This window comes from Pogona vitticeps, chromosome 3 (assembly GCF_051106095.1).
Source record: "Pogona vitticeps strain Pit_001003342236 chromosome 3, PviZW2.1, whole genome shotgun sequence".
Classification (NCBI taxonomy): domain Eukaryota; kingdom Metazoa; phylum Chordata; class Lepidosauria; order Squamata; family Agamidae; genus Pogona; species Pogona vitticeps.
Genome location: NC_135785.1, coordinates 244006018 through 244032770, shown reverse-complemented (window position 1 = coordinate 244032770; position 26753 = coordinate 244006018). Strand labels below are relative to the sequence as shown.

Sequence of the window (26753 nt, the reverse complement as noted above, 5' to 3'; positions counted from 1 at the left end):
AACAGTGTTACAGCTGATAATTCCAAGTTAAAATAATTACGGGAAAAAAGTGCGGGAAGGAAGAGAACATTTTGGCTGAGGAACCTGGGAAGTCTGTCTTGGATCATGCAGAAATTTAAATGTTCAAAAACGGAAAAAAATGAGGTTAACGTTTTAATGCACACGAAGACTCAACTTGCAAAGAGCAACATTACTACAGATTTAGTTTGTTAGCGTTTTCGTTTTAAAGAGGAGCCTGCTGATCAAGCATAATAAAATCCTGGTTGCGAGTCAAATGATAAACTAGCATTTCCACCTGAGTAAACAAACAAACAAAAAATGGGGGATCTGAATCAGTAAACTCGACTCGGTATCCGATGTTTAAACGGACGTCGCTGGCTCTATTATCCCTTTCGTTTCTTCCTGCCACTCTTCCCGGCAGCCCCTGCTCGCGGGTGTTTCTGCGTCCCATCCTGGTAGCCGCCTCCTCAAAATGAAGGCTTTTGATTGGCGAGTGTTGTGCTGACGTCACGGACATCGTGACGGGTTGATAGGCGGTGGAGGCCTGCGCTGCTCTTCTAGCTATCCATTAGGTCCTTCCCCTGGCGTTACCCGAGTCGGGCAAGAGGCGGGGGGGGGGGGAGGAGGAAAGGAGCGGCTGTGACGCAGCGGCTCTTTCGTGGTGCTGTTTGAAAAATTGGCCCAAACATGGCGGCGGCTGTGAGCGGGTCTGAGGAGGAAGAGGCAGCGGCTGGAAGCAACGAGCACCCAAAGAGCGGTGAGGCGGGAGGAGGAGGAGGAGGGCCGGTGGCAGGAGCCGCCGGCGACAGTGAGGACGAGGAGGATGTGTATGAGGTGGAGAAAATCTTGGACGTGAAAACCGAAGATGTGAGTCTGGAGGGGGGCGGGCCTCGGGAAGGGGCAGACCGGGCAGTGGAGAGGATGCTCTGTTTCCTCGCCTTGGGCTGCAAGTGGGGGGGCGGCGGGGAGGGGACCCTGTCCTCAGTCTCTCCGAAATTTCCACGAGAGTAGCCCCCCCTAGATTGTTTAAGGTGCCGTAAGACTGTTGGTTTTGGCGCATCAGTGTCTCCAGAGTCTTGGGGAGGGATGATGGCAACGTGGTTCAAGGAGGAATAATAAAGGAGGAAAGGATGAGGAGAAAGAAGAGAAAATATTTCTGTTCTATGTCAGGTTCTGAGGAGATAATAGGGTATGTTTCCCTTTAAAAATTCTCGATAAGCTTACTTTCCAAAACATGTTTCATATAGCAAAAGCCTGTTTTATCTTTGAACAGTCTAAATAGCAAAGGAACAAATTAAAACATGTTGACAGGCTAACCAACAGAGAATAAGCAAATTATCGTTTTCCAGAAAGTGTGTGGTCCAAGGTTGTCAAGAAGGAAGGAAGGAACTGAAAAACCAAAAGTGTCCCCCATGGGGATTATTAGAGAACAGAATGACCCGTTCTTTGAAAAAGTAGTAGTTACTGGTTGCATCACTGAGAGTCAGTATTTTCAAACTTTCTTCTTTCACAGCCAGAAAATGCTGCCAACTAGACCAGTAATGCCCATCCATGCCCAGGGGGGTGGGCTTCTCTCAGAATGACTTTCTCCCATTCCCCTGTACACAGTTTTAAAATAATTTGTTTTGGGGCATAAAGATGCATTGTGCAATACATATCCATTCGGGACAACCCTGCCCATCATCTGAAACATGCTGTTTTTGGATATTCGTGCTACATGTAGGCAGTAGCGATGCCATAGACCTAAATTGATGTAACAGCCATTTCTATACCTCTTGTTAACTCAATTTACAATTCCTGTATTTCTTTGGGGAAGCTATCATGACAAAATTGATGTATTATATTTTTATCTCTCTGTATGGAGATACAGTACATCCATTGTCTAAATCAGTGGTCCCCAACCTTGGGCCTCTAGATGTTCTTCGACTTCAACTCCCAGAAATCCTGGCCAGCAGAGGTGGTGGTGAAGGCTTCTGGGAGGTGTAGTCCAAGAACATCTGGAGGCCCAAGGTTGGGGACCACTGGTCTAAATGGTTAAAGGACAATATTAAAATCCTGTTTAAGAGCAATGGGCTGTACTGTAGATATGTTATTCTAAAAACCTAAGATAAGTTTCTTTACTTCCCCATACCTGTCACTCAGCAGTGCATAGATATAGTATGTGAAGATTCTGACACTCCCTACTTCTTGCCAACTGTATCTAGAGATGCTTTGCTAAATTATGTCCACACAGCCTAGATAACAAGAATGATTTTCAATCCTTTGTTAATTGCTCTGCAAGTCGTGTCCAACTCTTTGTGACCCCATGGACCAGAGCACGTCAGGCCCTCCTGTCTTCCACTGCCTCCCGGAGTTTGGTCAAATTCATGTTGGTCGCTTTGATGACACTGTCCAGCCATCTCATTCTCTATCATCCCCTTCTCTTGCCTTCACACTTTCCCAACATCAGGGTCTTTTCCAGGGAGTCTTCTCTTCTTATGAGATGGCCAGAGTATTGGAGCCTCAGCTTCAGGATCTGTCTTTCCAGTGAGCACTCAGGATTGATTTCCTTCAGAATTGATAGGTTTGTTCTCCTTGCAGCCCAGGGGACTCTCAAGAGTCTCCTCCAGCACCACAGCTTACTACCAACTATATCCGTATCCAGTGACAGATGTCCACAGCTATAGAGAAATGCCTGAATTTGGAATATCTTCCCACAGATTATCTTTTAACCCAAAATAAAAATAAAATAAAGAAATATTTAAAATCATTTTAGTTATACATTGTCTTTGCTTTGTCAGGGTAAAATACTCTACAAAGTACGATGGAAAGGCTATCCACCAGATGACGACACATGGGAACCTGAAGAACATTTGGAAGACTGTAGAGAAGTACTTCTTGAGTTCCAAAACAAAATAGTGGAGGCTAAGCCTAAGCCAACTAAAAAAGAGATACAGGTATGTTTGATTTTGGTAATAACTTCCCACTCAGAGTTAGCTGTAAGCCTATTTTGTATAATCCAGGTTTCTGTAACCAGCGTTCAGCTGGTTAGCTGCAGTGTCTCTCTTCTGCCATTTCAGGACAGTTCAGTGTAATAGATAACAAATGACTTTGGGCTAATCAGGTCAAGTAGTTGATAGTTGACTAAATGGTCATAATTATTTCTTATAGTAAAGAATATACATTGTATCTGCAGATAATCTGTCTATTTCTCTTCCGTTGTTCGGACAAGCCACATTATCTGGATCAACTATGGTAGTTGTGTTCTTAGGATAACCCTTAAAAATTAAAGGGGCACAGGAGTACTTCTTTAGTTAAGGTGAGTCCCCCCCAAAAGGCTTTGTCATTATAACTCTGAAAACTGTGTTATCTATAAAAGTGACATGAAACTTGCGCGCAACCATTTCGGGGCTTCCGGCAGCGTTTTCGCGCGCTCCCCTTGCTTACCAAGGGCGCGAAAACGCTGCGCCCCCACCCCTTTCGGCTGTTCCGGTGGCCATTTTGGACCCGCCGGACAGCTGATGGCAGCCATTTTGGCGCCCTCGTGCGAGGGGAGGGCGCGAAAATGGCTGCCGGCCCCTGGGAAACATCGCACAATGGTGAGTATTCTTTGGCATTGGAACGCATTAAACGCTGTTTAATGCGTTCCAATGCCTTTTTGTGTTCCGTAGTACGATGTTTCCCACAGCGAAGGTTAATCCGGAACGGATTAACCTCGCTGTGCGGGGCACCACTGTATATTTAAAGAAATAAAAATTATGTGAAAAAGATCTTAAGCAAGAGAAGTGGTACAGGTCACCTGTTTAATGCCTCAGCAAACTGGTCAGAGGAAGTAGAAAGGAAAATAAAGTCATATTCAAGTTGCACCTTTGCTCTAGTTCCTAAAATCCCTCAGCCTGCATGGCCAGTATTCATGCTAAGTGGAGGAAGGTTCGAGGAAATGTTGTGGGAGGTTACAGCTGTAAGCATTGTTGTACTCTTGTGTATATTAGTCAAAAGTAAGCACAACTGACAGAGGGCAAGTTTCTGTAGCTGTCTCATGGTGGCTGAAATCCTGTTCGCAGACCTTACATTGTATATGGCTGATGACATCAACTGAGCCAATTTCATTCTGATGTTGCAATTTTCAGTAATTAAAGATTTTCTTATCCCATTCAATGGAAACCCCCCCCCCCCCCATTAGTTCCCAGTAATGAAAGTGATTACCTGGGTGTCATGACTGCCTCAGGACAGAAACAGATTTGTACTTTCTGAAAAAAACAGCCCGGCTGATGATGTCATTGACTTTATATAGTATAACTTTTGTGAACAGAATTTCATCTATTCACTTAATTTTTTGACCCCTGAAGTCTAGATATGTCTTTTGTTATCTTAAAAATTAGCTTATAAGAGTTTGTTGACTCTTCTTGATAAAAGTATTACTTTATTATTATGATTTTGATTTATTCTACTTCGTAAAAGCATCAGTTGTTTGAGATGCATGACTTTAAAAAAAGAGTTAAATATGAATAGTAAAATGGAATCATGATTATTTAGTTACATATAGATTATATTCTGTTGCCATATAGATTGATTTGGAAGAAAGGGAATTCAGATACATCGAGCATTGGAAGCATTTCCAAATCTTAGTAATGGCGTTTCCTTACAACCCTCCCCTGGAAAGTCATTAATAAAGACTTCTCATTTTAAGACCAGTGAAAGCTATATCCAGCTATATCACAAAACCAAGACTGATGTCTTAATAGATTGGCTTTTATTATCTGGAATGATAACTATAAATGTCCTTCCATGTTGAATTCAAAGTGGTGGTATTGATCTTCAAAGCTCTTTACAGTTTTGGACAAGTTTCCATAATCAGATATCTAGATGAAGTTAGTGCAGCATCAAATTAGGTTGTGTCATGTCCTAGGAGCAGTTAGTGCATGAGGGGCAGGTCTTTTTTAAAGGAACGTGTGTACTTCTAGTACTAACTACTTGCTTCAAAAGATGCTGTTAGCTCCCTTTATATTTTCTGTTAGGCATGGCCCATATAAATTGTTTTCATTTCATATGGTTTTAGCTGAGAGCCTATTGCTGGCTTTCCTTACTTTGTTTTTAATGTTAATTGTCTTGGTATTATATTATACGTTATATGCCACCCTGAGAACACAGGCAGCTTGTATAATAGATAAATAAGCAAGCATATTCACTTTGCATTTTCCTACACATTAGAGGTATGTACTAGCCAAAACATTCAGATTGTGGAATTATAGTACATTGGAATCAGAATTTGGAATTGAAGAAAAATTGATATTTCCAGATATCCAAGACTCTGTTACATCCAATATGAATACTATATTGTCATTATTTCCCTTTTTAAAATACACGCAAACAAGCAAAACATTTTTAAAGGATTTCCCTGTGTCCTGTGACACCTTCTCAGTGATTGTGCTAAAGAAAAAGGGTACACCAACAGCCAACAATGCCTAGGACTCAGCGATGGCGAACCTATGGCCCATATGCCACAGCTGACACACAGAGAGCCCTCTCTGTGGGCATGCGAGCCATAAGTCACCATCAAGAAATACTTACCCATCCTCCAATCCTAGATGTTGGCACTCCCCTCTGCTGGTGCAGTGGTCCAGCAGAGGGGTGCAGTGTCGACCATTACCGATCTAGCCCAATGGGAGATTGGAGGTCCAGCAAGTATTTCTTTGTTAATACTGTCCATAGGAAAAAAAACCACACACACAAGCATTTAACCTTTGCAGTACAGGAGCAGTTGTTTTTTCTAAACTAAAGCCTCAGTATTTGGGTTTTAATTGCAGTGTTGGCACTTTGAAATAAATAAGTTGATTATGTGTTGCAGTTTGGGCACTCGGGCTCAAAAAAGTTCATCAGCACTGGCCTAGGTATTAGGAAATGACTGTAATGGGCATAATGATTGAGCCCTAAATAGTTGGAATATCAGCAGCATTAAAGTAGCAGAGGACAGGTTGCACTGGGAAGTGGACTAATACTCTAGGCAGTGCTGCAGGCAGATTGGAGCAGCAGATATCCTGAGAACTGTGCCAACAGCTTGGGGCATAGCACAGTTGAGTGAGTGAACACAATCTTAGAGTAGCAGTTGGAAGAATGAAAAAAGCAAAAAGAGGAGGCAGGAGACTAAAACATGATGTATCTCAGCGGTCCCCAACCCCCGGTCTGCAGCCCGGTGCCGGTCTGTGAGGAGACATCAGCTGGGCCGCGAGGACACAGCGGCAGCCATCACAAAAAGAGGGAGGGGGTAATCCTCTGCTGCTGGTGGTGGTGTCTTGGAGGTGAGGCAGCCTCGGTGGAGGCTTGTGGAGGCTTCTTTCAGTGGGGGCGGGAGCAGCTTGGGCAGAGGGAAGAGGGAGGCCAGCTCAAATGGCCCCAAGCAGCAAGCATTACAAAAAAGAGGAGAGAGGAGTGTGCTTGCCTGGGCTGCAAAATCCCACCTTTAATGAGACCTATGAACTGTACAACTCAGTTGAACAACAAACTGAAATCTTTTCGGTGGAGGGAAGTAAAAATAAAAAACTGAAATAATATGGTTGCATATGTGTGTGCACCCTTAAACTAATACTTTTACTAATACTAATACTGGGCCATTCCAAAACATTAATCTTCTTCTGGTGAAGCCATGCCTTTTTTGATTTAGATGTATGCTTTGGGTTGTTGTCATGCTGGAAGATGACGTTCCTCCTCACATTCAGATTTCCAGCAGAAATCTGAAGGTGTGTGCCAATATTGACTGGTATTTGGAACTATTCCTAATTCCCTCTAGCTTGACTAAGGTCCCTGTCCCAACTAAAGAAAAATAGCCCCAAAGCATGATGCTGCCACCACTATGCTTCACTGTGGGTATGGTGTTCTTTTGGTGATGTGCAGTGTTGTTTTTTTTGTGTCAAACAGATCTTTTGGAATTATGGTCAAAAGTTAAACCTTGGTTTCATCAGACCATAACAATTTTTTCCACATGCTTTTGGGAGACTTCAGATATGTTTTTGCCAAATTTAGCCGGGCTTGGATGTTTTTCTTCGTAAGAAAAGGCTTCCGCCTTGCCACTCTACCCCATAGCCCAGACATATGAAGAATACGGGAGATTGTTGTCAAATGTACCACACAGCCAGGACTTGCCAGATATTCCTGCAGCTCCTTTAATGTTGCTGTAGGCCTCTTGGCAGCCTCCCTGACCAATTTTCTTCCAGTCTTTTCATCATTTTTGCAGGGACGTCCAGTTCTTAGTAATGTCACTGTTGTGCCATATTTTCTCCACTTGACGGTGACTGTCTTCACTGTGTTCCATGGTATATCTAATGCCTTAGAAATTCTTTTATACCCTTCTCTTGACTGATACCTTTTTAACAATGAGATCCCTCTGATGCTTTGAAAGCTCTCTGTGGACCATGGCTTCTGCTGTAGGATGTGACTAAGAAAGTTGTCAGGAAAGACCTAGCATAGCTGATCTTTATTTGGGATGTCTCAGAGACACTTTAAATGATGGCATAACATACTACTGCATAACAAGTACCCTCACACATGGATGCCCCCCACTCCCCCCATTCATGGACGCCGCCGGCGGCGCCCCCCCCCCCCCAAGTCCTTGGAAGAATGGTCTTCAAGAAAACCGGTCCTTGGCATTAAAAAGTCTGTTAGACCCAGGGCCTTACGTCTTAGAGAATTTTTATCAGTTGATTTATAACATATTAGTCTATGAATCTATTAATTCTCCCTTGGGGGAATCATCACAACCCCAGTACTCATGGTGCCAGAGTGTATTTCTCAGGAAGTCAGTCCACGATACCTGAGAAATAGATTTCACTTTCACTTCCTCGTCATCTAGTAGACAAAAAAACTTTGCTTTCTAGCCTACAGGTGCAAATACAACTCTGAATATTAGGAATTATTATTACAGATATTTGGAATGATCAAATTCAGCTTCAAATGTATTCAGAACTATCTGAATATGGCATTGTTGAGTGAATTCTGAATATTTCTGAATCTGAATGCTCATTCCTGCCACACATGCTAAATATATGTGGTGGAGACTTTTAGGAGTTTGACGGTTCCAAACCGAAGAACCATGTAACTGAATTTGGAATGGGTAGAATTTTAACTTTTTTTTAACAACTGCTTTCAATATATAATATATGATTATATATTGGCCAGAATTCTGTAGACAACTCATGCTTGTGCAAGGGATGATGCATACGATATGGCACTAAATTGATGCTCATTAATAAAGTGCTGGATATGTTACTGGGCCTACATTCAAATTGTCACTGCCATGAGTTCCCTTACACAAGTGTAAATAATCAGTAGGATCTTGTCCATTATATATAATTTACGTATGATAATTGTTGTACTTTATTCTTGTATGTCATGCTTCACAAATATGTTTATTTTAATGTGCTTAATAAAATGTATAATAGAATAATAATTTAGAAAGTTATAATATTTTGTGTAAAAAATAAGTTAAATAGAAGCTTCCTTTATCACAAGGCAAGCTCCTTGAAACAAAGCTTGCTTTTAAAAGTTAACGTTTTGCTTAACTAGTTAAAGAGAAGGAATTCTGAAATCATAAGGAGAATGCCCCAAACCTCTAATCTTTGGATTCTGGCCGTTTCCTTCCTTCTATAAAAATCTTGACATAATTATCTAAGGGAGCAGGCATCGAGTACCTGAAGATGCTGTTGTCTTGCCTTTTGTTCAGGGCTGTATGTTTAGCTTAAGCACATCTGTTAAATAACCACCTTTATGTTCCTCTTCTCTAGAAACTGCCTTTAAATGATGATCTTTTTGAAGCAGATTCTGAAGCAGACAGTGATTGGCAAAGTGATACAAAAGGAGATGTTTCTCCAAAGAAGAAAAAGAAAAAATCTAAAGAAAAGGAGGACAAAAGCCACAATGAGATGCAAAAGAAAAAGTCTAAATCAGCAAAAGGTAAAGAGAGACCTGGACTAGAATGTGAAAATTCTTCTGATAGTTTGGCTTCAGATTCAAAACCAAAAAAAAGGACTTCAGAGTTAAAGGAAAGTACAAAAGATTTCAAAAAACAGAGGAGAGAAGATATAAAAGATACAAATAAAAAAAAGGGAGAAGTCAAAGATGGGAAGAAAAAACTGAAAGAGGAGTCTAAAGAAAGTAAACATTTGCAAAAGGGAAAATACAGTTCTCTTCAGTTGGATGATGAATCCAGCATGCCAGATGATTTTTTTCCTCAGGCTGCTGATATTGAAGATCTGGACTCTGACAACAGTGAGGATAAACGTAAGACATGTCATGGAAAAGAGCCATTAGAAAAAGAAAGAATGTCCTGGATTTCAGTTGAGCAGCCAGACAGTTCATCAAACACAGATGATAGTTCAGAAATTAAAGTTAAGAGAAAAAAGAAGAAACACAAAAAGGGCGAAAATCTTGAGGACAGTAGGAAAGTGGACAGGTATTCTGAGAAGAAGAGTGCACACAAGAAGCAGAAGATTCAAGAGAAAGCAAAAGTTGTTGCTGAGTTAGACAGCAAGAGACCCATGACACCCACTCCAGTGCAGAAAAGTCCAAAACTGTTGCTTGATGACCGAGGACGCAAGTCCATTGATTCAGTAGGGGAGTTAAGTGGTAATATAAAACTGAAGAGCAAAGACACTAAAGTGGGTCAGTCCTCTGCCAGGGATGTGCCTCAGAAGTCAACAGTGGCTGAAAACAAAGAAAAAAAATTGAATTGGAGAGACGATGAAGAGAGATTTAAAGACAGGTCTTCAGAGCATTCTGTGGGGGAGAGTCTGTTTGAAAAATTTACTCTGGATCCTGAAACCAATAAAGGAGGAAGCACCATCAGCAAGAAGAATTTGTCTAAAAGCACTCTTAATATTGACTCAAAGGAAAGAGGGACATTAATTAAGGTAATCTAAATTGAATGCTGCAAAATTAAAATTGTTGTAGCTTGTTCCTTTCTGGACACCCATTCTCTTCTCCTTCTCCTCTTCCACTTAATTTGCTTTGGTTGACACAGGTGCCTTCAAACATTCCTTTCACATTTAGTTTTTATTTCTAGGAAAAGGAAATCAAAAAAAGCGAAACAAAGGAGAAACTTCTGAAAAGGCCTGATTCCGACAAGGAAGAAAAGGGCAGAAAAGAGCAAAGGAATTTCAAAAGTAAGTGCAAAACTCTTTGGATTCCTGTGTGAATTTAAAAAATCATTTTAGAATATTTTGTTCTTGTAGTAAAACAAATACTGAAGATGCAGTTTTTTTTATTAATGTTGAGTTTCTTTAATGCTTTGCCCTATGCTGTTTAATTGAAATGCATTGGATTCAAATTTGAGTCCATACAATGGAGTTTGTAGAAGAGTACTTCTCTGCCCTCTCTTCCTCCTGGCAGTCACTCTTTTGACCCAAAAATGCTTCACAGAGGGATGTATGAGACTGTAATATGGAAAGGTGCTCAGGGGGAAGGGATAACACATCTATAAGGCAGAAATCTATTTGCCAAAGGTCTGGCTGCCAAAGAGGTCTCTCAAAAGCATTTTATATGCACAGCATGGTGTTTGATTAGTAGACCAGGCTTTACACAGTTGTGAGCCTCTGCAGAAGAAACATTTATAGAGTTATTGATCATCTTGAGGTTACTGTGTTCATCTGATGACATCTCTGCATAAGACTTAGTAGTACAGTTTAAGTGATCTTTATCTAGAAAGATAGCATAGCTTAGGGAGTACAGTAGCTTGCATTTCTGTGTTTTGTTTTTTTAAATAGTATATTTAAAAAGCCAGCAGAGGTATCTTGGTAAACATCTACCATATTCGAAACCATTTCTTGTCTCTTCTACAACCCTTCTCTGAAAGTGCCAGAATGTTCCTACTGATATTTTATTCTAGCCCTTTTAGAACAGTACAGAAAGTATCTTGAAGTTTATACTTGAATGCTAAAGTAATGTTAAATATAAACCACAAATATTACTTTTTAAAGTTCAGAGATAGTTTAGTAAATGTGACCATAAGTTACAGTAATGAATGCAGTTCATTTTAGGCAAGTGTCAAATTATGCCTTTTATGGCAAAATATTCTAAATTCTGATGAGAGAGCTGAGCTACAAGTGCTTGATCAGAAATGGTGCTGATGTAGCCCCTATCAGAAAGGAACATGACACATTGATGATTCTTAAGAAGGGAATCAGAATTCCTTTTATTCCCATATTGCCTGTCTGCAAATCTGTCCTGTGACCATCTTTTGGTGTACATTTCTTATCACCAAACCTCAGAGTTGTTCTAAAGCTAGAGAAGAGGTAGAAAAGGTGATCAGAGTTGCTCCAGCAACTCCTAACTGAAAAAAGATTGCGGCAGTTGCAGCATTAAAAAAGCACACCTTACTTGCTTAGAAAAATGGTGAGTTAGGAAGAGGGGATGTTATAGAGGTGTCTGTATTTCTGCATGGAGCAAGAAATGTTGAATAAGGAGTTGTTTTTCTCTCCCTCCTGATGCTAGAAACTGCTATCATCTAATGAAACTGAATGATGCATAGCTCATAGTTAAACTTTGAAATGGTGAAAGTGGTGAAAGGGAGATTATTTTTTAAAAAGGATTAGAAAAACCCAGCGAGGATAAGGCTGTCAGTGGCTTCTAGTCCTGATTGCAGTTCCTTATCTCTGGTAAAAGAAACAATATAACAGTTGCTAGGGTCTATCTAAGTGGGAGGCTGCTGTTGTAAACATAATTGTCTTTAGGTTATGTGGGAAGTCTTATGAAAAGTGGTGAATCTCAGTGGAAGACCACATGTTTTCCATGCAGAATGCCCCATGCTCAGTTGCTAGCATGTCCAGGTAAGTTGGGAGAAACTCTTGCCTAAAATCCTGGAAAGCTGGTTTCCAGTCACTATTCGCTGTACTAGTTTAGATTCCAAGGGTCTGATTCAGTATAAAGTAGTGCCTTGTGTTCCAGTGAGTTAGAATACTTGACTAAATATGCATTTAGTCTGATCTAGCAGGATTTTTATGTTCATACTGGTGATAGGTAGTTTGTTGGTTTCTTTTACTTCCTCTTAAGGCATTCTTAAAGGCATTTCCAAAATTAAAATTTCAACCTTTTCTACAGACCTAAACATTAAATTTCTTCATTCTCAACAGTAGATTTTGTAGAAGTTTATCAAGTCTTCTGGAATGTAGAAAGTGCTAAACTTTTTGGTGAATTAATCATATAGTAGTAATTTTTTTCACAGCAAATATATCTAAGCTCTATTGAACAGTCCACAATAATTTTGTTAACTGGGTTTTAGATGTGAAAGAGATCAAGAATGCATTTGATGTGCTCAGCATTTCTGCCGAAGAAAAAAGTGAATACTTGGATAAAAGAGAGGAATCAGCACATGATTACAGATCTGCAGATGAATTCAGATCAAAAGACAAACATATGTATGGCAGGAGCGCAAGAGACGAGACAGATACCTGGGCTTATATTGCTGCAGAAGGTGATCATGATGTGATTGAGGACATTTCTGGTAAGTTGAATGTTTGGCAGTATTAGGTAATGCAGACAGTCATTAAAATCTATTTGCAGCATTAACAGCAGCACATTATTTTCTGAGATTTGCTTTAAATTACATAAGTAATTATTTCTTAAAAAGTAACTGCAAATTCTCTTGCTAGTAGCTAGTTGCCTCTAGCTCTTGATTCATTGTTTTTGAAAGTTTTGGTAGAATTCTCTTAGCTATTGCTGTATGAGTTGGAGCCTTGTCCTTTCCATCCACTTTCATATGACTGATGAAGTAGGCTTCTTCACTCATGCATGCTACTTAAATTCAACAATATATTTGGAATTGGGTTTTTTCTCCCATTTTAGTTTTATAAAATTTATGGTGTATGAGGAGTGGGTTTTTAAGAAAAGCTGTTTTCCGTTCATCCAAAGATTATTATTATATACCCTGCCTTCGGCATATTCCAGTGACTGCTAGCAGAAGCAAGAATTATGTTACATCAGAAGTGTTCAGTTCCCCACTGTTTAATAAAAACAAAACAAAACAGATGTCAAGCAACTCAGTTTAAACACCAGTAGCCCAGATTTGTACAAATTACCCACAAACAGAATGTATTGTCTAAATTAAAATCAGCTTTATTTCTCACCCAATTTATTTTTCCACTAATTGTACTCTGCATTATTTTTGTTTTGGAGTAGGGGAGCAGTGGGAAGAAATGGTATACAGTATGTGCAGAACTATGATTTATTTGGTGGTTTTGACATAATCCCTCTCTTCCCCCCCCCCCTTGTAAAAACCTGAACTTCATAGATGCAAAGCAACAAACTCTGAATTTGGGCATGGACATGCAGTTAGAATGGCTGTCACTGGAGGACTTCCAGAAACATCTCGATGGAGGAGATGAGAATCACTTGTCAGCTGAACCAGTATCATCCAGTGAGTAACAGTTTCAGAGATGCAAAATCTTCATGCCTCCACTTTTGAAACAGATGTTGTCCAATTGAACTTATTTTCTTTTAGCTCAGCTGCGGGACGCTGTTAAAAACGGACACTATGCTACAGTGAAGATGGCACTTAATTCAAATGAAGAGTATAATCTTGACCAAGAGGTACATTTTTGTATAATGTGTAATTTAATGTTTAATCTTCCTTGGGAGAATATTAATGCAGGAAGGTAACAGACCTGGGGGCAGTCAAGTGAACAGTGATAGAATATACAAATGTAGAGATTGGGGTATTCATATACGTATACCCCTGCACAGCTGCACTTAGCTAGGGTCTGGCCCTTGAGGCCGGACTGTCCACTCTTTTCCGGCGGTGGTGGCAGCCTCAGTCAGCCTTCCAATCGCTCCAGAGCACTGCTGTCTTTCTGCTTATTATTATTATTATTATTTATTTATCTAGCCAACTCCAGGTGGGGGGGGAGAGGACGAGTCTCCCTGTATGGCTGCCAAGTGGCTAGATGAGCGGAAAGAGAGCAGCACTCTAGGAGCGATTGGAAGGCTGACCAAGGCTGCCACCGCTGCAGGACACATAAGTGGATGGTCCAGCCCAGGGGCGGGACCCTCATTAAGTCCAGCTGTGCGGCAGTATTCATATTTGTGTATGAAGTAGTTTCTTCAGACTGCAGTCATTACAGCATGACACTCTTGAGGCTCACTTCAAGCCTCACTGCTGTGTATCTTATTTATATTAAGTGCATGTAGAGATGACCCCTGCATGATTAATTAATCTGGAAGGTTTTGACCTATTAAGAAAGTGTCCTGATTCGTCAGCCAACACATCTTTTTTTAACAGTTTTAATTTTAATATAAATTAAAATATAAAGTAGAAAAATAACTGCAAATGGCAAACACCATCCTAGAAGGGGCAATCTCCTTCACTCTCACACAAGAGGGACTGCTTCCTCCAAGTGCCACAGCACCTCCAAGGTGTGCTGTGGCAGACCTTTTCTAAGTGTGCATTTTACTTCAAAAAAATTGATACACATATTTATCCAGTTGATGCAATGCTGTATGTGCCTTCTCTAGCTGGGCTGTCCTATGCCAGGCAGTCTATGATAAAAGTTCCAGGAGAGAGAGAGAGAGGAGAAGGCAGTGACAACATTGGGCACCTGCTCTAGCTGAAGCTTTTTTGCTTAGATGTCCAGCTTTTAATGTGGTTGTGTACTCTATAATTATGATTTGCTTTGAACAACAGTTGTTGAAAGAAATGTAATAATTAGAAAAGTAGAATTCCTTTCTATATTTTAACCATTGAAGAATATCCTTCAACATCTTCTCAGGAGCAGGGGCCAAAGTTATTGAATTGCCATTGGAAGGGCAAAAAACCTCCATTTTTACTGTGTTTTACTTATAACGATAGCTTGAACAAAAGCTGCTACAATTTTTTTTCATTTTTTTGCTGTTCTTGCTTAAAGAAAATGCAAGTCCAACAAACAAAAATTTAAGTCCAACAACACAAATTTAAGTCCTACTACGCATCTATCATGCACTTTCTATGAATGATCTTTGGTATCTTGTTCCTCATTAATCAGAGTTGTACTTTAGAAAGCTGTCCTTCAAAACTCAATATGAACAAATCACTGTTACAGGATTCTAGTGGGATGACTCTTGTGATGCTCGCTGCTGCAGGGGGTCATGATGATATCCTTCGACTTCTCATCAGGAAAGGGGCTAGAGTTAATTGCAGACAAAAAAATGGAACAACTGCCTTGATACATGCAGCTGAAAAGGTTGGTGTCTTTTTTCATTGCTCCTTTGTTTATTTTTACTTATTCAGAGACTTTTCATCTCAAAATTCTTCCTATTCCTTATACCCAGAACAAGGAATTAAAGTGGTACAGCCGGGATCATTTAATTGAATGGATTGCTGAATCCTCCAGATTTCAGGATCTACATATTATAGCCTTCCATTTGTTCTTGGACTAAACCCCCAGATGCTGTCACCACTAGCCATGCTGGCCAGGATTTCTGGACGATGATCAAAGAACATCTGGAAGCCCAAGATTGGGAACCACTGCTCTATTTTTTAAATGCAAGAAATATTCAGCTTTTCATTTTAACAGTCATTAGCACAACTAGACTACTTTCATTGGAACTAGGATTTCTTATGATTGTACCATGTCTGACACATTGACAAAAGTGCGGAGACTAAAATTAACTTCTGAGAACTTTCAAAGAAACCTAAGGAGCAAAGCATGCAAACTATACAAAAATGCTGTGTAACGTTTTCAACTGTGTTTGGCTTCAGAATATATATGTGTGTTAATAAATATGTTATTTCTTGTAGAATAATCTGACTACTGTAGCCATCCTTCTGGAAGCTGGGGCATGTATCAATGTACAGCAAAATAGTGGCGAAACAGCTTTAATGAAGGTATATGCTTACGATGAGTGAATCTGAACTGTGGTAAATATGGATATGTTTTCCTATAGGTCAGGAGGGTTGAGCAACTTTGGAAGGTTCAGGAGTCATTTTCCATCACCAACCTGGATCTGCCGCATGAGCCCCTTGTGAAACCTGTGAGGGATTCCATTTAGCAGAGAATCACTCTTTTGAAAAATTTTTTCTATTTTTTAAAAAATATTTTACTTGGCTGGATTGTTGAAAGATTGAGAACTGGAAAAAATGGCCTTGGAGGATCACTGATACCATGGGCTGATTTCTATCTGTGGTGTAGATAATTAGTCTAAAATTTCATAAATCTGCCTCTTCTTTGAAGAGTGATTAGTTAGAAGACTGCCAAAATTTGGAACTAAGCCTTATGTCATGAATCTTTGCTTGTGATGCATGGCATGCATGTGAATCTGCATGTGATTCATGGCAACAACTTCTCAACCATAGGCTGAGCTGATTGATAGGTACCAAGGCCCCCAAAGTTGGTAATTGTTGCTCTAGACTCTGAGACCAGTGCATACAGGTTATTTTAAAGCCCCTTTTTTGTATAACCTCTGTGGAAATGATCACAAAGCATGTATTTCAAGGAAAACATTCACACACTATTCCACCATCTTAAACAGTGTGGGTCTCAATTAGATTTTTCTTCGCTAGGATATAATTGTTGATGTGCCTCCCCACACCCATCAGTCCTAGCTCATTTCCCAGTCTCGCTCGTTCTTCCTCTGACGGTGTTAAGGAGTTGACACTTGGTTGGTGCTGCTTCTCCAGCTTCCACCTTGTAAGGTCACTAAGAACATTACATGACAGCACCGCTTTTCTTCCTTCCCATGTTTCTGTTAGAAAAAAATCCATGCCCAGTGAATAAATATGTTTATATGCTGTTCTTTTTTTCCCCATTTCCACATGTAGGCTTGTAAGAGAGGAAATTATGATATTGTCCGTCTTATGATTGAAAGTGGAGCAGACTGCAACATCTCATCAAAACATCAGAGCAATGCCCTCCATTTTGCCAAACAGTGTAATAACTTACTAGTTTATGAACTCCTCAGCAATCACTTGGCTACGTAAGTACTTGCTTTGGAGATTATTCTGTTTCTGTACTGAACCATGAACTATAACTAGGGTGATCTTTTGGTTTTGATGGAAGAAGACTGCATTTTTCAACTTGTAGCAAAAAATTAGTTTTTGGAAAAAAATTTAAACTAAACAGTTAACTCGTGGGGTAGGAAGTTAGAAGTGAAATAGTACCTAATTACTTTTCAAAGGTCAGAAGATAAAGAGTTCAGGCTAAGATTTGAATAATGATAATAATGAGTGTACTATTTACTGTTTGTCAGTAGCTTGGAGAATGATATGTTTATTAATAATAGGGTCTTTGAAGAGTCTTTGGGCATTCCTCATGTTTTAAGGATTTTTTTAAATGGCGTTATTCCCATTATATTTAAAGAGCTGAGTCATAAGAGTATGAATACTTTAAATCCATGTTCATATCACTGCTCAGAAAAAAAGCAGCATTTCCCTCCACAGTTCTGAAAAAAGTCTCTTTAAATACTATATGTAGATGATAACAAGTACATTTACACTTGTTACTGTTGATTTCGGAATTTACTGAGTTTTCTTGTAAATTTCCTTGTTGCATTGCTTTGTATTAAAAAAATCTTTATAGTGAAAATTAATCTACAACTTTTATAAGGAACTTAGATTTGTCCTTAAGGCAATAGAGTTGAGAGAGACTCACTAAAGCCTGAAGGAGAAGGGTGACAAACTTGTTTCTTGTCCCTCTTTCCACTTGAAGCTCCCTGAAAATCTGCTTCAGAGGGCTGCAGGAAGGGAGATTTTGTGTACATATTGTTTGACTCAAAGTAGGTAATTATACTTTCTTTGCTTTGCTTAGACTCTCACGAGTGGCAGAAGAGACCATCAGGGAATACTTTGAAGCTCGTCTTACTTTGATGGAACCTGTATTTGATATTGCGTGTCATCGGCTTTGTGAGGGACCAGATTATTCTTCAGAATTCAACTATAAACCCTCACAGAATGTGCCTGAAGGTTTTCCTTAGACGTATTATTTTATCACACTTTGAACTCAACATTCAAATTTGTGTGTTTCATCTGTGCCCACCAAATGAGCTACTTACAGTCAGATTATCTAATAATTAAAAAATTTTCAGTCCCAGCCAAACAAAATCAGTCCACTAGAACTGACACTGACACTTGGATGTCCTCTGTGTATAATAGAGAGCAACATGTATTTACCACAAGCAATTCAGTGGTGGTGGGCTTTTGAGCTTGCCTCGTGCTTACAAAAGCAGGAAGATTTAGTTATGTGAAAATAAAAGTGTCTCCAAAGATAATGGGAAAAGTCTAAATTAGCACCCAGAGTTGGCAAGAATTCGAGTGCCCAAAATACAATTTGGTAGTTTGATTTCTGATGCCCCCGTGTCTTGTCCTTTTCAGGATCAGCATAGGAAACTAATACATAAAGAGTTCCCAGATCTGCTCTGGAATTTAGTACTTCCTTTCCAAAGTTCTGCTCTTTGAATTTAACAGAACTAATGATTCTAGAAACAGGAAATCTGGCTTACTCAGGTGTACTTTTCAAGAGCATTAAGATGCGATATGTAATGAATTAATTTTGTGCAGCATGAACATTCTTTGAATGAAAAAATCAATTCTGTGAGCCAGAAAAACTGATGCTATTTTTGAAATGTTACCTGCAGTTAAATAAAATGTCAGCCTTCTGAATTTTTTTCAAATATGAACCAGATTTCTTTTAGTCTCTAAATGATTGATTCCCCCCCCCCCCATAGGATCTGGAATTCTTCTATTCATTTTCCATGCAAACTTCTTTGGAAAGGATGTTGTTGCTCGACTTTGTGGACCATGCAGCGTGCAAGCTGTGGTTTTAAACGACAAATTCCAGCTGCCTGTATTCTTGGTAAATTCTTCATGTTCTTGGCAACAATTCTTCAATAATGTCATATATTTTCCTGAAAAGAATTAGTTCATTGGATGCTTTTAAAAAATCATATGAAATAGAAGCTTAGTGAGTTGTGTGATCGTTGTTATTGAGTATCTGAAAAGCTTGAAAACTGTAGACCCCTGTGTTCTTTTATCAGGTTAGTGGAAATAGAGAACACTTCCGATAGATCTCTCGCTCCGTGTTTGTAGCTTACACATGATTTAGTTGTAGTTGTATAAGGGATAGCCATGTTAGCCTGTGCAAGCATTATAGCTGAAAACAAAATAAAAAGTTAAAGACAAAAAAATATGTTATCACCTTCAAGACTAACTTTTATATTTTTAAAAAACGTGAACTTTCATGGAAAAGCTCCACGAAAGCTCACATTAAAAATATAAGTTAGCCCTTAAGGTGCCATTATGTTCTGTCTTTTTTAATTTTTGTTTCTTTGTGGTGCTCCATTTGTTATTCATTTAGATTTCTTTCACAATTTACTGAGACAACTCTATGAATAATCTTATCCAGTTGTTTGTTATCTCTAGTGATAACTTAAAATTTCCATGAAAAAGAACGTAACTAGTTACATTTATTCATTAACATAAGCAGTTGTAAGAATAAGACACAACAAATTATAAGATTCACAAAATTAGTTTTACCCAGCATAGCAAAAATTATGTTGCTTAGCATAGTAAATTGCACTGGAGTAGGGCCACTGAGTCTGTGGTGATATAATGACCCAGTTTCTCTCCAAGTTCCCTTAATTCAGATGGGCCTAATCTAACTGCAGCTTACTTCACCACAGTCAGTCAGTTAGAGTAGGCCCATTTGAATCAATAGAACCTATGGAGGAGCTGACTCTTTAAATCCCTTTTTGGTGCAGTGTTCCTACTCTAGTGTGACTTACTACACTAAGCAACAGGATTTTGGCTTATGTTGAGTAAAACTAATTCTGTGAATCTTAAAATTAGTCATGTCTCAGGGTTGCTTCAGCAGTCGTTTCCAATCTTGGATAACCTAGTGTTCTTGGACTGCAGCTCCCAGAAGCCTTCACCCTGAGCTGAAATGCCTGGAGTTTCTGGGAACTGGAGTTCAAGAATTACCCAAGGTTAGGAACTACTGCTCTACAGTATTTAGCCCCTTGATATGGTGTCCAAGGACTCCACTCACAACTGCTGCCAACATTCACTTGCACATTTCATCATCCAGAAAATGCCTCCCATCCACTGGGTCACATCCCAGTGGGTGATGCCACCTCATTCAAGGTTTAAGAGCTTTTAGTGGCACAAGGGAATTAAGACCTAATACAGTGGGTACTGCTTGGTGGAAAAAGAGTGGCAGTTGAATTATTGTGATGATATCAGAATGTGGCCCTGTCATCATTTAATAGCCGCTCAGAGTGGTCGTATAGACCAGATGGGCAGGATACAAATCAAATAAATAAATAAAAATATGTGAAGGGCTGTGAAATAGGCAGTTTGTCCCTATACAGTTCCACAACTCTTTTCCGGAAAACCTGTAGTCTCCTGTAAAGCACAATTTTTGGACAACTTTTAGTTGATGTCTTGTGACATGCTGCAGAATACATTTCTTATTGGGAAACTCTTTTTAAAAAAAAACCTTGCTAACAACCTTGTTTTGTAGTAAATGACATCTCTGACTGTATATAACAAGAGAATGTCTACTTTTAGGATAGTAGATCTTTAGAAGTTCTGCAAATAGTACATTGTTGGAAGATATGTAGCACCTGTTTCCTCAGGAGTGTGCTGTCTTAGGGTCCCCACATGTAGGGGATGCTGGTTCATGCAGTGTCCTTTAACTCCATGTCTAGAATAGCAGGGGCCCCTGTTTTCTCTATTTTATATTTACTCTCCCTCACAGCCCTACAGAGCCTGCCGTCCTGCCCAGATAGAGAAATTCAGTCAGCAGATCTTTCAAGCGAGTGGCTAGGCTAATAGACCAGCCCAGGCCCTCAGTGCCAGTTCTATCCAGCCTCATGCCCTCCTTACTTTTGAGTTAATTTAATGTTAGTAGCTACAGATAAATTCCTTTACTATAACGCTCCTCTAAATCTCTTCAAATATTTTTCCTGTCCGGATCTATAGGGATACCCATTTCATTCCTCTCCATCCATGTGAAGGCAGATTCCCATAGTCAGACCTAACAAGGAGTCCTGTGCTGGGTCATGCCAGTGGTCTTGTCTAGCGCAGCATTTTCAGAGTATTCTCTATGTTAATTTTGGGGGCTGTCATGAGTTTTTATGTTGCTTATAGTTGGGATTTTAAAATCTGAACTGTATCATTTAAGCTGCCTGAAGACCTTTGTTACAGGGGGGCCTACACTAGTCTTATTTCACACATGGACGGCCATCTCCCTTCTTGCTCCTCTGCAGCTGCTATGCAGTGGCTTTGAACAGAGGGCCTTTGTACAGACATCTTACTTAATAGCCAGCGATATTTTTAATACTTGTACTTGTTTAAAGTTTCTTTGCGTAACACACAGAAAAGCCCTGCTAGAAAGTAGCTCTGCCAGGACCTACCACTCAACCTCAAAATATCCATCAGGGACTGTCAGTCCTACTATGTAAATGCTGATCATGCTGTGTTGGAGTTCATAGTTAAGCATGAAACTGTTGCAGCTGAATGCTAAAATGAGTAGATGAACAGGCGAGGGTAGATCTAATCTGGAGTGTTGCCGAGGCAGAGTAGGGGCCTGACCTGCCATAAATGCTGCTCAATATATCTTAATCGTGATCAGTATTTTCAAATGCAGCAGTATTGTACAAGTCATCTTGTCCTGTCCTTTGTTAAATGACTGGCATTTCATCCTGGTAGAAATTAACCTAGAAACAGATTTTTCCCCTTTGCATGATTATGTGGATGTGATGTTCAGTTGCGTTCTGACTAGGAACATGATATTCTTAGAGGTGGGGCATACAACTAATTTTTGATTTTTAATTTTAGGACAGTCACTTTATTTATTCCTTCAGTCCTGTTCAAGGCCTTAACAAATTCTTCATACGGTTGGCAGATGTTCCTGAGGCCAAGGTGAGTTAGGGTTAGAAGGTACATACAGATGCTTCAAAATGTCCTATTTCAAAAGACTAGTAAATTGTTTAAGTGTTTAAATGATTTAAACCTAGTCAAATGTCTATGTATTCCATGCTTTTAGCTCTTTATACAACCATATACTGTCTTTTGACTCCATATTTTGATGTAGGTTGGTATAGAAGTATTTTAATAAAGAACAAGAATAATGTGGTAACACATTATAGATGATACTGTGAGACAATGATTAAGACTTCATGATTAAGTTATACGTGTGTGAAATGAGAAAATGTTACATAGGAATGTGATAACCTGCCATATATGTTGAGTGATGCTGTTTAATCTCTAGTGAAGTGAGGCAACAAGGCTTTGGATTAGTATTTACATTTAGGGTGCAATCACATGTGAGAAAAGAATCCCAGTTATGCCGATTCTTTTCATACCTCCATTATACCAATACTCTTTTTCGGTGGTCATGTGGTATGTATATTGGCAGGCGCGTTCACATTGTTTTTAACTGCATTGGTTCTATTTGAACTGTTATAGGAGGTTACATCGTTCTTAACTTTGTATCTGACCGTTTTCTGTTGTTTCTAAAGGCAATCAGGGGCCCTCTTTTCCTTTTTTTAAAAAAAAATAAGAAAAGTGATATATCCACAGCAATAGAGAGGTCTGAGTGTCGAGGAGTAAGTGGTTTAGAGAAGTAAGTGGTTTTTTAGACTTGCAAAGCATCTTAAAGAGCAGGATTAGAAAAGAGAGGAGACAATGTTCCTTTCTTTACAATTCAAAGCAGGAAATCTTTTTCTAGCCCTTTCACCTGCAAGGAAGTACAGTGGAACCTCTACTTACAAACATCCCTACCTACGAACAATCCAACTTACGAACAGCTCCGTTCGCAAAATTTTGCTACTTGCAAATGGAGCTTCAAGATACGAACTAAAAAAACGCGGGGGAGGCAGGGAAAGCACGAAATATGAACTTTCTGTTAACCGTTGGCCAGCGAAGAGGCTGTTTATCTGCAACATTGCTAGTCCAAGCGGTTAGAGTGGATAGGGAGAGTCTTCAGACTGCCTGGTACAGTATTGCTTGGTACTGTACTATACAGATTATTTTTTTAATTTTTGATTTTTGGATGTTTGACTTTGTATTTTTAAAGAGAGACTGCTTGTTTTGGGTGAGTACACTGTATATACTGCACTGTACAGGGTTTTTTTGCAGCTTGGGGAGATAGGGCTAGGTGGGGGTTATGTTTCTGTGTCCTGATGGGTCTTGCATTGTGGATTAAAATGTAAAAAGTAGACTGTAATATTAAATTAAAATTAAATGTGAAAATTAGACTGTAATTTTAAAATGTAAAATTTATTTATTTTTGCATTATGTGGCTTCTAGGTTTTGTGTACTGTGACCTCTCTGTTGTTTCAAAATGTGTGGGCTTAAAATGTGACTCCAAAGTCTTTTTTCCTTTGGGGATCTGTTTGCTGTAATGGTTGCTGGTTGTTGATCCAGGCAGGCTGTAAAATGCAGTTTAGACTCCAGTCCTTTTTTCTTCAAATCAGAAAATATTCTGTGAGGGGCTGTGCTAGCTGTTGATGCAGGCAGGCTGCAAAATGCAATTTAGACTCTCTTTTTGTGATGAGGAGTTCTGTGTTGGAATAATGCTTGCTGGATTCTGTGGCTTTTTTAATGGTGTTCTGTTTTAAAGGTGTTTTCCTGCCCTTTTTGTAAGCTAAAAGCTGCTTGTTTTTAAAGGTGTTCTGTTTAGGTGTTCCCCACCACCACCTTTCCTTTTTGACCTAAGTTCATCTAAGGTCAAAAGAAGAAAAATTCTCCCCCTAGTGGTAGAGGACGGATTAACCAGCGTTGCATTAGTTCCTATGAGAACTAATGCTTCTACTTGTGAACGGCGCCTCTAGATAAGAACGAAAAACAGCCAGAACAGAATAAATGGTTTTCAGTACATTCCTATGAGAAATTTTGCTTCTACTTAACGTTTTCTGGGACGGATTAAGTTTGTAAGTAAAGGTTCCACTGTAGTCCTATTTACCTTTTTCCTAGTCTCTTTTCTTTTTCCTTTCAGTCTGAAGCAGGAAATGGCCCATTCTCTTCTGTGAAGTTCCCTTACCCCCCCCCCCGATGTTTCTAAACAATGTACAGTGGTGCCCCGCTTGACAATGAAATCGCTTGACGATGCCTTTTTTGCAATCGCTATAGCGATCGCAAAGCAATGGTTCCAATGGGTGATTTTTGTTTAACGATGATTTGGTCCCTGCTTCGGGAACCATTTTTTTGCTTGACGATGATTAAAAACAGCTGATCAGCAGTTCACAAAATGACTCCCTGCTGTTTTCTGGACCGATTCTTTGCAAGACGGATTGAAAATGACCGCCCTATGGAGGATCTTCGCTGGACAATGAGGTATTTCCCCCATTGGAACTCATGACTGGTTTTCAATGCATTCAGTTGGGTTTTTTTTCGCTTGATGACGATTTCGCTGTACAGTGATTTTGCTGGAACACATTATCGTTGTCAAGCGGAGCACCACTGTATTCCTTTTTTTTAAAATGGCAGCTGCTTTGATATATCAATCTGCCTTTTAAAATAATTTTTAAAAAGGGTACAAGTGTATTGGCCAGTGCCCTGAAACCTGATGCCTTTGCAAAAGAAGTAAATTAACAGCAACATTCACACATGATGAAATGATAAGGAATGAAGCGATTCATTCCTTATCATATCATTCCATACAATTTAAATCCACTGTCCCAGCAAGGGGGAAATAAAACGCTGGCTGGGAAAATGAATCAATGTTGGCTGTGTTTCATGTGCTTGGAAAACTATGAAACAATCTAAAAAAACAGCCAAATCGGTATAACTGGAGTTTTTTGCAAGTGTGATCGAGCCTTTAGTTAGAGTCCGGTACTGTACATTATCTGTCTTCAATGCATTTTTGTGAGACACTTAATTACTCATATGTCTTCTCTTATAGGTAAAGCTACTGATAGGTGCATACAGAGTGCAGTTGACTTCATGATCTGAACATTATTGACACATTTTATTTGAGTATTTGTTTCCTTTTTCTTACCAAGCAGTTTGGAACTCCCAGTGTATTCAGTACTCCACTAATGCTTCAACCTTACTTTCTTCACTTGGACTCTATTTACATGTCATGCTAACTAGCAGATGGGCTGCTTAAGAAATTGAACAAGATTGTTTCCTTTTGTATAGATATAGCTGTGTTTGTGCCAATGACTGTAATTCAGTTTCAAAGTTGTGAAGTCCAGACTGCATATCTCAGCATTTCCACAATGTGGAATAGTACAAATACATGGTACAAATATCTACAAATGATTTTTAAACTCACACTCTCGATTCTTTGTAAAGACTAAAATTTTGTTGTAACTTCATTGTTTATATTTATGCTGTCTTTTTTAAATAAGCAGAACTACATTTGTTACTATTGTTACACAGGAATGTAAGTGGTATTTCTGCTTAATAAATGACTGGTGTAACTAAGACGTTTGGGCGTCAGTTTAATATACGGAGGGTGGTTAAAGTAGAAAATATGGACAAAACTTTGATTTGGTATCATTGTAAAAGTCCAGTTTTCTTCAAGGATTTAACAAGGAGATAATATTACATACAAGTTTGGGTTTATTTTTAAGGGAGAACATATTTATAAATTTGTTCTAATCTCCTACAACTGTACAGTGACCCAAAGGAATAATCTGTTGGCCTAATTAAATGGCCCATTTTTATTTGGCCAACAATATTGTATGTAAAGCATATATATAAATCAATTTCTTGTGTGAAATATTAAAGATCATTAGACAAGTTTCATTCACCTTGTGTGTGTGGTTTTGTTGTTATTTTCCCACCTGCTGTTCTGTGTCAAGTACGTGAGGATCAAGGTTACTGGTAGAAAGCTAACAATTCATACACCAGTATCCTCTTGCAGAGGTATACAAGCTAGAGATCTGCCATTTTGATTTTCTGGACTCCAGACTCCCAAAATTCTCCATTTTGGGAATTCCACCTGCCAGACCCACACCTCCAGAAACCTGTTTTGCTCACTTGGAGAAATGCATAACACTGACCTAACTCCTTGTTTAAAAATGAAGCTCTCCAGTGTAAATTATCTGCAACATTTTGTTTTGACAGTAGAGTTTGAAAGCTTCCTCACTGGTTCTTACCTTTTCAGTTAGTTCTGATGAAGCAGTCTACCCTAACGTCAGAGTTTGGAATCCTTTTTTGGCCCAAGTACTCCCAAGTATTTTGGCGTTGTGGGCAGACATTGGTTAGGCCATATTCCAGCTAGCCCCTTGATATAATGTCCTAGGACTCCACTCAATTGCTACCAACATTCACTTGCACATTTTCATCATCTAGAAAACGTCCCCCCCATCCACTGAGTCATATTCCAGTGGGTGATGTCACTCAGGTTTAAGAGCTTTTAGTGGTACAATGAAATTAAAACCTAAATACAGTGAGTACTGCTCAGTGGAAAAACAGAGTGGCAGTTGAATTGTGATCAGTTGAGTGTGGACCTGTCATTATTTATTTATTTATTTATTTATTTATTTATTTGATTTATATCCTGCCCATCTGGTATATTCTACCACTCTGGGCAGCTTACAGAATATCAAAACATTTAAAAAACATAAAAACGTTAGCATACAACAATAACAAATAGTGCAGGAATAAATAAATAATAAATAGCAAAGCAAAAGAAATCAGTAGTTGACAGGAGGGAAGGCCTGGAAGTACATCCATGTTTTCAGCTGGCATTTGAAAGTACCCAGCATAGGGGGCCTCACGAATCTCCGGAGGAAGGTTGTTCCAAAGGCAAGGAGCCACCACCGAGAAGGTCTGGCTTCGAGTCTTTTCCCTCCGGGCCTCCTTCAGT

General features: G+C 39.3%; 1 protein-coding gene across 1 annotated transcript; it reads left to right on the top strand.

Annotated features, from left to right (window-relative positions):
- The first annotated feature begins 601 nt into the window (after positions 1-601).
- Positions 602-25687, top strand: MPHOSPH8 (M-phase phosphoprotein 8). Its single transcript, XM_020802020.3, has 14 exons — positions 602-867; positions 2781-2936; positions 8757-9881; positions 10034-10133; positions 12248-12469; positions 13256-13381; positions 13466-13554; positions 15039-15179; positions 15737-15823; positions 16757-16911; positions 17742-17896; positions 18658-18785; positions 21770-21853; positions 24837-25687. Exons 1-14 carry the CDS (start codon positions 688-690, stop codon positions 24879-24881), a joined length of 2793 nt encoding a protein of 930 aa, XP_020657679.3. The 5' UTR covers positions 602-687; the 3' UTR covers positions 24882-25687.
- Positions 25688-26753: the final 1066 nt, after the last annotated feature.